This window comes from Sturnus vulgaris, chromosome Z (assembly GCF_052056855.1).
Source record: "Sturnus vulgaris isolate bStuVul1 chromosome Z, bStuVul1.hap1, whole genome shotgun sequence".
Classification (NCBI taxonomy): Eukaryota; Metazoa; Chordata; class Aves; order Passeriformes; family Sturnidae; genus Sturnus; species Sturnus vulgaris.
In genome coordinates this window covers 43568226-43580860 of record NC_142283.1, presented here as the reverse complement: position 1 = coordinate 43580860, position 12635 = coordinate 43568226, and the positions used below count along the sequence as shown (strand labels likewise).

Genomic DNA, 12635 nt, shown 5'->3' with positions numbered 1-12635 from the left:
CCTGTGAAATATGATGACATCACTTTTTTTCCAATACAAAAGGCAGCATAAATAAACAACTGCATGTTCCTCCATATCATTAAGAAGGACAGGGTAATGCACCTGGTTCAGAAAAGGTTTATACACTTCATTCCCACGAGCAAAATTGGAAGTAACTCTGAACAGAAAGCTAAATAAAGCACAAAGATAATAAGCTTGAAAATGTGTTTAGGAAAGAACACAGAAGAAATTATTTGTGAAAGCAACACATCTAAAAGTTGATAGATAGCTGGCTTCAGATGGGTGAAAACCAAAGCAAGACTTAGGATGCTAGTTCCCCAACTTCCATAAAAATAGATTGAGAAGGAAAAAAAATTGAACATGATTGTTCTAAATCCAGATAATTATAGTAAGTTATCATTAATTCTGTATTTATGCCAGGAATATTGGAAACTACAACCTCAGAAAAAAAATGAGAAACTTAAGTCTGATTTTCACTTTTTTTTTAAAATTTATTTCAGATTCATAAATTAACAGTGGTTTCAATTTTAACACATAACTAATTATTTTCTGAACAAGGTAAGATGGTTTATTACCACCTCTGGAAGGACTTCAAGTAAAGCTCAATTCATACTACTAATTAATGTAAATTCTTGACTGGTACAAGGATCCTCTTCACATTCTATGAAAACGGACATGTATTTTTCCCCAGTTGCTGAATACAATACCTCTGTTTCTTAAAGCATTTTTGTCTGTATCCCCAAGGCCCTGAAAAAGATTCTTAGCAGCAACAAAACAGGACTGACCTGTTACCTAGTCTGTCTTTCTTTCTTCTTGAACACAAGCACAGCAGCAAATGAACTCCCATAAAAATCACAGAATGGAAAACAACCCCACAAAATCTCAGTGGCACTGCTTGTCCAGAGAATGCTGTATATATGATGACTAGTGGCTATGTTTTTAGTTCTCTGGAGAAATTAAAAAAAAATGTAGCAATCTACAAACATCTCAAACACTTACACAAGGATTCAGTAAACAATCAACATTAATAAATATCATTTGCTCCTTCAAAAGATTCATTTTTGAAGAAAATATAATTTATTTGGCTAGCACATAGTTTTAGTGCAGTTTAAAATGGTCAGGTGGAACAATAAAACCCTGAAAACAGTTTATTTTTAGTACCTGCCCTTTTCTAAATGCATTACCTAATAAACAAATACAAAACATCATGGCTTTCTATTAAAATGCTCGAACAATCTAATAAAGAGCAGGGGTCTGTATTAAAATCCACAGTTGCTTGTACTAGCAATCTAAAAGAAAACACCCATATTTTCATTGAACTTAAGCTGAAGGTTGTCTATGCTGCTGTCCTGTGAATTCAGACGCTTTAGCCAAAGACATTTCTTTTAAGTGAATTATGGATCTGTGTTGCAATTCATCAGTGCTTAATATCCCTCATGATTCTTGCTGGGTCCTCTTCTGTGAGGCTTTTCCCTGAGTCATGTATTTATCGGAAAGGCTGCCTAAATTGGGAGGAAGAAAGCATCATGCTTTAAAGGTATTATTTGTTGGGTATTTTTTTTTAAAGAAGAAAAAGAAAAAAAAGAAGGAACAAAAAGACATAAACCAACTGAAACAAAAAGACAGGAGAAAATTGCTGTCAAGTCAAACTGTAATGAAAGACCATACAGATCAACTTTAAGATCATTACCTGCTGAAGGACAGTAGGAAATAATAAAATCCAAAATTGAAAACCACCATTTTCTTGAACTAAACACCTAATGACAAACCACTTTGTGTTACAAAATTCCCAAACTTAGATTTGAAAAAGGCTTCCAGTGAAGACAAAAAATCCAATGTGTCTTCCCAACAAAACAGATAATTTAATTTAAGGTGCTTCATTGCAGTGAAGTCTCTACAAACTACAGAAAACTAATTAGGTCCCCCTCCAACTGCAGAGAGATTAGTGTATTATATACCCATGCTGCTGAAAGGTTTGCAGAGTTGTACTAGAAGTTCTAATTAAAACAAAAGCAGCAATTCTTAAAATCTTCGTTGTACTTGCTAATAAGTGTGTGAAATTACTGTAAGGAAGCTGCATTGTTAATCACGTATTTAAAGCAAAACATCTCTGATTCAGAAAGAGTACATAAAGGCCCTTTATAATACAATCTCAGTGCTACTTCTAAATGTTAATTTTAGCTTGATTGCATTTTGGCAGCTCAGACCAAGATAATCAAGTTTGATAATCTCTCCTAAGTTAATCATGTATAATTTTAGACAATTACTGCAAGAACCCCTCACAAGAAAGCATTCCATATTTTTTCCCTGAAGAACCAAAGAATCCCATGTAAGCTGTAATAGAAGAGATTGATACAACTCCACCCCTCCACACCCTGCTGCAAAATAAATCTACCAGAGTCAGTGATATAAAAGGCATAGAATTGTTATACCCAAATTTTACTTCCAAAACAAAACTCAAAATATGTACACTTTCCAAATAAAAAAAAATAGGTGCCTTCAGCCTGTTCAAGCTGCCAGTGTTCAGCAAATTAACTAGACTTCCTATAAGGACTGATAAAGAATCACACAATTACAGAACAATTTGGGTTAAATGTTATTTAGTCCAACCCTCCTGCCATAGGCAGGGATATCTTCAACGAGATCAGGTTGCTCAGAGCCCCATCCAACCTGATCTTGGATGCTTTCAGGGATGAGGCATTCACCACTCCTCTGGGCAACCTGTGCATGTGTTTCACCATCCTTGTTGTAAAAAACTTCTTTCGTTAATCTAATATAAATTGACCCTCTTTCAGTTTTAAACCATTACTCCTTACTATTGCAACAGTTAAAAGTTGGTTCCCATCTTTCTTAAGGACTCCTTTTTAGAACTGAAAGGCCACAGTAGTCTTCCCTGAAGCCTTCTTTTCTCTAGGCTGAACAACCCCAACCCTTTCAGCCTCTGCACAGGAAAAGTGCTCTATCCCTCTAATCATTTTGATATCCCTCCTCTGGACTCCCTTGCACAGTTCCATGTCCTTCCTGTGCTGGGACCCCAGAGCTGGATGCAGAGTTCCAGCTGGGGTCTCACCTGGCCAGGCTTTTACACATAGTTTCTGAACTGAAGATATACAAACCTGACTGGGGACTCAAAAATACTTTTCCTTTTTGTTTCTTTTTTTCTTCATGCATAAGCACTCCCTATAAAAAACATACACACATCAATGAACCAACAAAATGGAAGTATTTAATTTCACAACAGAAGATTTTCCTTGAAAGCATTTTCTTGATTACTTTATATGGACTTTAAAACATAAAAAGTAAAAGATGAAACAAAAGTGACACTTGGTGTTTACCTGATTTAATCTACCAGCCTGTTTGACAGCAGTGGGTAAAGAAGGGGACCCATACAACACTTCTGGTTTTGAGCCATCTGAAGAAATAATAAAAAAGAGTTGCTAATTGGAAACTAGTTTCCATTTCAGTTATCGTAAGACAGAAAAATACCAAAATATTTTAGATCTAAAATCAGAAAATGTAGAATGTAAGATATTGTTATTTTTGTCAATTTTATGACATGGAAAACTCACATAATGTGGTATTAAGCTAGGAGCCTACAATAAATTAAGCTTTGTATCCTCTTCCAGAATCAGCAGGAGACAGGGAACTTAGAAGAAATGAAGATAAGCTGGTAAATGGAGTCTCACAAAACACAGCAATGCAAAAAGTGAAGTCTGAACTTTGATCCTTTGTCCACAGTACTTTATTCAATTAGAAAGAACACTTCAGGCACTAAGCAAGCAGTAAAAGACAAAGCCCAACCTACAGTAATTCTCTCAAATTGAAACAGATTAATTCTCAAAATACAGATAATAGATAAAAACACCTATTGCAGAACTTATTATTTTACCCATATATTCTGTACAGCCTAAGTATAGTTCCATATGATGAATGCTAAATATGATTGACTATGAAACAATCAGGCATATTCCCCTCCACCTCTGCAGACTCAGTATCATGGCGAACAGAATGACTGGAAGAGAAGTTTAGTGAGAAAAGGTCAAAGATAAACAAACTCAGAAGTTAAATTTAGACTTGACATATACCTTCAAAAGGTCAGAAGCTGAATGAAGCATGGCTTCAATTTTTAATCAACTTTTCTGTCCATCCATTACTTCTAGTGGCCTATTAAAGAATACTTCTAAATATATTCCCAATTCTAAATATACATGCACCATTTTTCTCCCTCTTCCAGTATTTTAACAGTCTTATGCCCTCTTCCACTAAATGCATCTGATTATGAAGAGTTCCCTGATCTAAGGCAGACAGGATATTTTTGCAAGTAAAAATAAAGAAAAAAAGCTGGTTTGAAAAATATGTTAATATAAAAGACTCCAATCTGTTCCTTTAAGAGGTCAAGTCATGAGTAATTTGTAAAACAATTTTTTTCCAGCCTGAATTTAAATGCACCCAGGTTTACCTACAGGTAAACAGTAATACTTTGCTCTTTTGGAAGCTAATTACAAGTACCCATGTACTGTCTTAAGGCTCAATTTTATCTTAGAAAGATATTCCTTTATCACAAATGATGAGCGATCCATCTGATTTCAAAGATGACTTAGATAATTAAATACTCTTGCTTAGCAGTATTTTAGTCAGGATCTATAAAATAAACTTCTGTATCCTTTGAACTGCTGAGTTGTCAGAAACATTGTTTTATTTTATTCACAAAATTCAATCTGAGCAAATCTGTACACTTTTCGTATTGACTTCAGGGTCGAATAGAATCATTCTGGTTTAGGTAATGTGAAGAGCTGTAACACTAGCTTTTGTTGCAATTATGATGCACTGGAAGAAAAGATGTAATCTGAAATATTGGCAAGCTCACTGGATTCTTTTTATTAGAAGTATCTTATCTGCTAAGAGAAACTATGCCAAACCTCCCAGGAAACAGCACATTTCTGAAAGGAAGGTGAAGATGAAGGGAAAATGGTTAAATGTGACTACATTAAAAAATCCCACATTTACATGATGCAAAAAGCTTATCTGTTAGTCAATCATGTTAAAAATACAAAAAAACCCCGCATAAGTGCTATTTAAACTACTCAGCTTGATCAGTTTCATACCTGCAACTCCTTTGTACTGTGGGCATTCCTTTTTAATATGACCTTCTCTTCCACAGATAAAACAACGTTTTTCTCTTAGGTCTCTGTCTTCCAGGCGCTTCCATTTCTCTGCCGATTGCCTGGGAGTCTTCTCTCTTCCAGTTTCCACTACTACCCTTGCTAGTTTCCTCTTCTGAGGTGTACATAGGTGCGACTTTCCCTCCTTGATTAAGTTCTCCCTTTCTGTTGGTTTATTCTGCATTTCTTTGTCCTCTTTGCTTCTTTTCTCCTTGATTTCTCCATACCTTTGTGTACCTTCATAATCACGATGCCGTCTTAGTCTGCAGGAGCAGAAAAGTGCAGCAGAATTCAGAGGCCTTGCATTCACACAGAGAGCCAATAAAAAAACCAGAAAACACACTGTCCTTAGACAAAATAATTCTTCAGTAGGATAAATAAAGTGAATTGCCATACTTTTCCCTTGACTCTCCCACTGAACAGTGCTCCACTGATGTTACACATATTTAATAATTTAACTTTACTATTAGATGATAACACAGTCCTAAAGCCTAATACTTGTAACTCAAAAAATATAAGAGCAACTGAAAATCTGGCTGCTCAAGTCCAGACAAGAGAAGGAACATCAAGAAAAATGCTAACAAATTACAAACAGAATAGGGCTATAATTCTGGGGGTTTTTTTTCCTATTTGTACAATTCAACTAGAACTCAGTTCTTTCCTTCTGAAACTGTGCATATTCACTCTAAAAGTCTCTTCTGTTGAGAGAACCTTCTAACATTCTATGCAACTTAAAGGTCTAGCAGTGAAGAAACACTACCACTGTCAGACTTGTTTCATCTAACAATTTCCTACATGACTAGAGAAGGGGACAGGAGTGAAACCTCCAAATCTGAAGATGATACCAGGCTCCTCTGGCAAGTTGGATGCATTGCTAATAGCTAGAAACTTGGAAAATACTTCACAAAACTGAATGAAGGGCAAAAGAATGACATGAGCTTCAAGGTGAGCTTTTTTTTTTTTTCCATAAAAGGCATAAAAGGAAAACCTGGACAACTATAGGCTGGTCAGTCGCACCTCTGCCTGGTAAGATCATGGAGCAGATCTTCCTGAAAACTATGCTCAGGCACGTGGAAAACAGAGAGGCAACTGGTGACAGTCAACATGCCTTCACTAAGAGCAAATCATGCCTGACAAATCTGGTAGCTTTCTATAAAAATGGGTTACAGAAATGGTGGGAAACGAAAGAGTGACTGACATCATGTACTTTGACTTCTGCAATGCATTTGACACTGTCTTACACAACATCCTTGTCTCTAAAATGGAAAGACATGGATTTGATAGGTGGACCACTCAGTGGGTAAGGAATTTTCTGGATAGTTGCACTTCAAGCATTGTGGTTGATGTCTTGATGTCTGTGTGAACAACAGTGACGAGTGCTGTTCCTCAGGGGTCTGTGTCGGGACCAATATTATTTAACATCTTTGTTAGGGTCACAGGTAAATGGATTAAGTGCACACTCAGCAAGTTATTGGATGACGAAGATTAAACAGATACAGGAAAGTACTGTTTTACATATCAGTCAGAACAATTATGGAACTAGTTGCCATAAAAAATTGCTAAGGAAACCAGGAGAATCAGGTTCAGGAAAAAAAAACAAAATGAAAAGGACAAAACCACAAACAAGCCCAGTCCACAAATGAGCATTACCAGAGCAGGGCAGGTATGGGCTCTAACACCTCTTATACAGCAACTGCAGATGCTGAGGGGAATGCATGAGAAGAGACTACAGAAAACAACTAGTTTGCCCTTCATGGACAGCACTCCCTTTTGCAATAAATGGCTGAACAGAGGTCTCAAATGTAGCAGTGATTTTAACCTCACAGGGCATTTCTGTTCTTAGACGCACAGTCCCATTTACTTTTCCTCTAATGTTGTATAGAACATAGCTGAGTATGTGCAATGAACTGGTGTTTCACTTCAGAATGCAAGATTAAAAGTCCACAGTTGTAAGAGTAAGATAACAGTTTGGACGCTGAAGAGACTTTCACACCACCTTCAGCATTCTTGAATTTCAAACTATCATCAGCTACTGTGCTTGCAATTGCTAAAGCTGAGTAAATTTCTAAATTAACAGAATGAACAATATAAGTTCACAAATCTCTAATGTGTAGCAGAACAGCTACTTCATCCAACATGATGTTAGCAGCTTTTTTTTATTTAGTTACAGGAAAGCGCAAATTATTTTTAATGACAGCTTTTAATATAAATAGATTCTAAACAATGGCTAGATTTTTCCATCCACCTTACAAGTGAGCATAAAGGTTTTCAACATTTCACTATTTTTTAGACAAAGTTTTTAAAGAGCTTTGTCTTAACTAAAATCAAAATTAAAGGATGAGTTTTAAGTTTAGACATTTCATAAGAGGAAAAGCAGCAAAAGCTATTTAGCCATTCATTTGTTGCCAGAAGAGAGTCACTGAATATTGGACATGGCTACTCAGGGACAGGAAGCATTCTTTTGGATGTAAAACAGGACATTGTTCTCATACATGTACGCTTATGAAAAATAATGACACTACTCCTGCCTTGCTTTTGATAGGAATTGCATGATTCTGTGAACAAAATCGTGTCTTGCTAGGAGTGGTAAAATTCTGGTAGTAGAAATCATTAAATAAATAAAAATATTTGTATCCACAAGTGCTTTTCACAGCACATAATTATTCTCTTTGACTACTCCTTCCCTGTACAACAAAGTGGAGAGTCAGCATTGATACTTTAACAGTTCTTCAGCAACAACACTATCCACCACTGCAAAAATAGGTACTGATACATTTTGAGTTTAATTCAGGTTCACGAAAAAAGTCTGCAACAGGGACAAATTTTAGTAATATATGCTTAGCATTACTATCCTAATCTTTTCCTAAACAAACCTGAGGAAAAAAGTCACACACAGGTGCCAATACTATACTCACTTTCTTCTCATGGGACAATCTTTCATGAAATGGCCAATTTTACCACAAGTTCTGCAACATCTATCATTTGGTGCCAATTCTCCTTCCGTTAGTACCTCAGGATCAAAAAAGTACTCCTGTAAAAGAAATCATGTATTTAAAATGAAAATCCAAACACTTGGAAATCAAGACAGATAAAAAATTGTCAAAGAAGCAGTAAGAGTTACAGAAAAGAATAAACAGAGGTATGTAGCTGAACCCCGAAACACCTAATGAATTAACTGGCCACTGACCTCTTCTTTTACAGGCTGCCTACTCACCACCAGGTCTGCACACTGTTATAAAACTGCAGTTTTAAGAAATGCTAAGCTGGTTTTAATTTGGATTAAAATATATAAATCCGTGCAATGAAACTCTGACTTGACTAGTATTCTGCATACCGAAATATTTTACATGCAAGTATCATTAAAACAGTACTCAGCAGTAACTCCCATGAAGATTTTGAGAGTAGTGTGGGAATTTAAGAGAAAGAGCTTACAGTGAGTGTAACTATAGTCCTGTAAAGGCTAAGTTATATGCCAAAGAGCACATACATACTCCTCTTAGAAGGAACTTACCATTTTTGATGGGTATTCTTTAGGAAATATTTTTATAGGGGTACCAAATACCCTTCTGCCATTAATAAAAGCCTTCATTATAAAATTTGTCACTGTGAAAGAAAAAAAACCCCAAACTGAAATAATCATTTAAATATCAAACTAGAATGCAAAATAATATCCAAGACAAGATCTTAACTTTGTAATTGAAATTGTTAACAGAAGACTTACTTTTTCTTGACAATCCAGCTCCAAGATTGTGGTTCAAATCAAAGGGATCTGCAGAAAAGAACATGACAGGCATTCCTCAATGTGCAGAAAAAAGAGTAGAAATTCTTTCCATGAAAATGAAATGCGCCAGAAAACAGTTTACAGACTATTTCTAAAATATGTTGCTGCATTTTCTCCGTCAGATCACAGTGATATTAAACAGTGTAATCATACACAGAGTTGAATCGTTTAAGTAAATGTGGGCTCAGCTAAACCTAGTATTTTTGAGAACATCTCAACTGCATTATAGCTCATTTCTTTGCCAAAGGATTTTGTTAAATCTATGTTTCTCCCATTTACTTCATAATGAAAAGTGTGAAGTTTGCTTTGCAACTTCTTTTCAGTAGCCAAAAACTCCCTGAAGAATAATGTTTAGCACTACCAAAACTCAATGGCAATTTTGTGATGGTTTGAAAAACATGAGCATATAACAATTTATAATCTAGTAATAGAAAAATAAATCAGCCTTGTGGAAAAGCAAAATTTTCATGGTGAAGAAGTTCTGTATATTCCTACATACTTCATATGCCTTTACCTTCAATTACAATATATTTCGAGGTCCACTGCTTCTTGAAAGTTGTAAGCAGATTTTTTCTCCTGATGCAGATGACATGTTCTTTAAAATCAAATTCTTCTGTGTAGAATCGGAGAAGTCCCAGCCACAGTTGCCCCACAGATTCAGTGTTTTTCCCATAGTCTGGCCAAACAACCGACTAAAATGACAAAAATATTGTTACATCCAGTACTTACATTAAGCAGAATGATTTTCATGATTTCCATAATATATTTTCATCATTTAATTTATACAGAAAAACACTGGAGTTTTACTAGAATACTTTCTTTCATAATTTATAATGATACTCCAATACCGGTTTTAAATGGTATATTTTTTAATCTATTAACAACAAAAGAGGACAATTAATAATTCTGGCACTAGGTTTTGCCTCTTAAGAGGAAAACACAGGAACAGGATATTCAAACAGGATATTCACTTCCATTCCTGTATTTGTTCTGGATAGAATTAATTTTGTTCTTAGTAGGCTGTATAGTCTGGTTTGTGTATTTAGCATAAGAATAATATTGATAATGTAGATAACCCACTAATATTTTAGTAGCAGCTCAGTAGTGCCTACCCTAAGTCAAGGACTTTCCAGTTTCCCATGCTCTGCCAGCCAGTGGGTGCACAAAAAGCCATGAGGGAGCATTAGCAGGACAGCTGACCAAAACTGGCTAAAGGGATATTCCATAGCATGGAGTGTCATGCCCAGTAGACAAACTGGGGGAACTGGCCAGGAGGTACTTACTGCTGCTGGGGGCCATCCCTCAGCATCAGTCAGCAGCTGCTGAGCAGTTGTATTGGGCACCTCTTGTTTCTCTTGGGCTTTAGTCCTCTCTCTCTCTTTTTCAATTACTACCATTAATGGTATTATTATTATTATCATCATCATTGTAACAATTAAAAGTATGAGGATTATTATTTTATTTTGTTTCAATTAATGAAATGTTTTTTATTTCAATGCACAAATTTTACTTTTTTTTTTTTTTTAATTAGCCTTCCCACTAGGGAGGGGGCAGGGGGAATGAGAGAGTGGCTGTGTAGTGCTTAACTGCCAGCTGGGGTTAAACCACAATATTCAACCTCTATATTTGAGAACAATGTCTTCAAAAGGAATTTCTATATAATTGTCAAGCTACAGGTAACATTGAATTGGTCGGATTTACTCACCAACTCCTCTATCTTATCAAAGAAATATACATTCCAGCCATCAACCAAAATTTCAGGCTTTTTTGGTTCTTTGTAGATCTAAAAGAGTAATATTAAAACTCATCAGAAGATCCTTTCATATTCAGCACTGACATTCTTCTGATCAATACTGTGTACAGTTATTTCTTTATGATATACCATACCTCTTGAAGAACAGGGATGACTGGTGGATTTCTCTGTTGAAGAAAATAAAGCACCATAAGAGTATATGCATAAGATGACAGGCTACCTCGAGACGCATCTCCAATGTCACATATCTAGAAAAAGAAACATGATTTTTATCTTTCATGGTGATCATCCCTTGCTGCAGGAACTACTGCTTCTAGAATGTCTGAAACACACCTACCTTTGTAAAGACTTTCATTGTGTAACACAGATATTTTACTCTAGGATCAATAGCTGCGTATGATGACAGGAGTCTGGTGTTATGCAAGGCCTACAAAAACAAGTCATGTAGAAAATAAAGAAGCTCTGAAGTCATGAAAAAAATAAGCTGAAAAGCTGAAGAACAAAAACTCTAAGTTTTGTCCTCAAGAAATGCATGTGTGAAGCCCTGCATAGTAGGAATATATATTGAGAAAGGAAGCACTCAACAATGAGGTCATCACCTGCTCTTTTAAAAGCCAATCAACTTCCTTAATCTGTGTGGAAGTGGTACAAAACAACATTCACAGAACAATACTTCAAAACAAGAAGTTCCTACAGTTCCAAAATATTTGGTAGAAGGTAATTACTTGAATCCAGAGATTTCAGTCCAGATCTATAAGAGCTACCAACAGACACATAGGGATGCATAACTTCAAGGGGAAAACTTTCACACTTAGTGGTTGAGGTATCTTCCTCAAGACTCCTCTTGAGCTCATTACAAACCTTCAGAAAGTTTAAAAATTGTCTAAGACTTGACTTTCCTTTGCTGTTTCAAGGAATACGGTTTTGAAATTTAAAAACATTGAAATAAACGAAACCTATTTTTAAAATGTTTGGCCAAGAACACATGAATTGTTTTGGGTGGGGTTTTTTTTTGTGTTGTTTTTTGGGTTTTTTTTTACATTCTAATATATTACAGTTCAAAATCATTATTTCAGGCCTCAAGGCTAGGAAAGAGCCATGACCCTAAGAGGAATCTAAAATAGCTGAAGCTACTTTATTTTGTCTCTTATTTAAGAAAGACTTACAATACTTAAACCACTGTTTCTTACTATTACTGAAGAACTAATAGATTTTCTTAGGAAAGTGACAACTCTAAAGTTACAATTGTGCAGCGAACTCCACTCATAGTCAAACAAAACCAAAAAGGTTTCTTTGAAATATAAAACTACAACAGGTAATTTAAATCAGTTGATTATTGAACCTCATCCAAACTATCACTTCAGTCTCAAGAAACGGATCCTCAGTTTTTTGTTACACAACATAAAATAAAAAAGGAGATAACCTTACCAGAGTATTATATAAACTGATGTCTACTTCAAGACCACTTCTGACATGGAAAAATTTGACAATTGGGACTTTAGCAGTTGTTATAGGCAAGACATTTCTTAAACCTAGGATGAAATGTTTTATTACTGAATGGCTACAATACAGTCCTACACAGTATCAAATAACTTTCACAACTGTAGCCAGAAGGCTACAAAATAAAATCTTAGTTGACACCAAATTTGTAATTCAGTTACGTTTTTACACTGATTTTAGAAATTTGTCAAACATGATCAATCTGCTAAATGTAGTTCATATAAATGTACGTTTAGCCCCCTTAAAAAAATCAAGAGCAGTCTGAGTATAGAATTTCTTTATAGAGAAATAAGCTTAAGAGATAAATGATAGTCCATTACAACTCATTGGAGATACACCAAAACGAGCACTGTAAAATTCATGATTTCTTGTAGAAAAAACACGATTCTCATTGCAGACTTGTATCAGAATATCTTTTACTATCAACTTCCAATGCACT

The 12635-nt window shown here is 35.4% G+C and overlaps 1 protein-coding gene across 1 annotated transcript in view; it reads right to left on the bottom strand.

Annotated features, from left to right (window-relative positions):
- Positions 1-470: 470 nt before the first annotated feature.
- The window catches only part of TUT7 (terminal uridylyl transferase 7), a 34149-nt gene continuing 21984 nt past the window's right edge, over positions 471-12635 (bottom strand). Inside the window, exons 18-29 of the mRNA XM_014869132.2 lie at positions 12125-12228; positions 11034-11123; positions 10831-10944; positions 10649-10726; positions 9458-9635; positions 8884-8931; positions 8674-8765; positions 8078-8193; positions 5106-5425; positions 3336-3412; positions 3117-3180; positions 471-1502 (exon numbers count right to left, since the gene is read on the bottom strand). Of these exons, the coding sequence (XP_014724618.2) occupies positions 1435-1502; positions 3117-3180; positions 3336-3412; positions 5106-5425; positions 8078-8193; positions 8674-8765; positions 8884-8931; positions 9458-9635; positions 10649-10726; positions 10831-10944; positions 11034-11123; positions 12125-12228 (1349 nt within the window). The 3' untranslated portion in view covers positions 471-1434. The remainder of the gene's footprint in view (positions 1503-3116; positions 3181-3335; positions 3413-5105; positions 5426-8077; positions 8194-8673; positions 8766-8883; positions 8932-9457; positions 9636-10648; positions 10727-10830; positions 10945-11033; positions 11124-12124; positions 12229-12635) is intronic.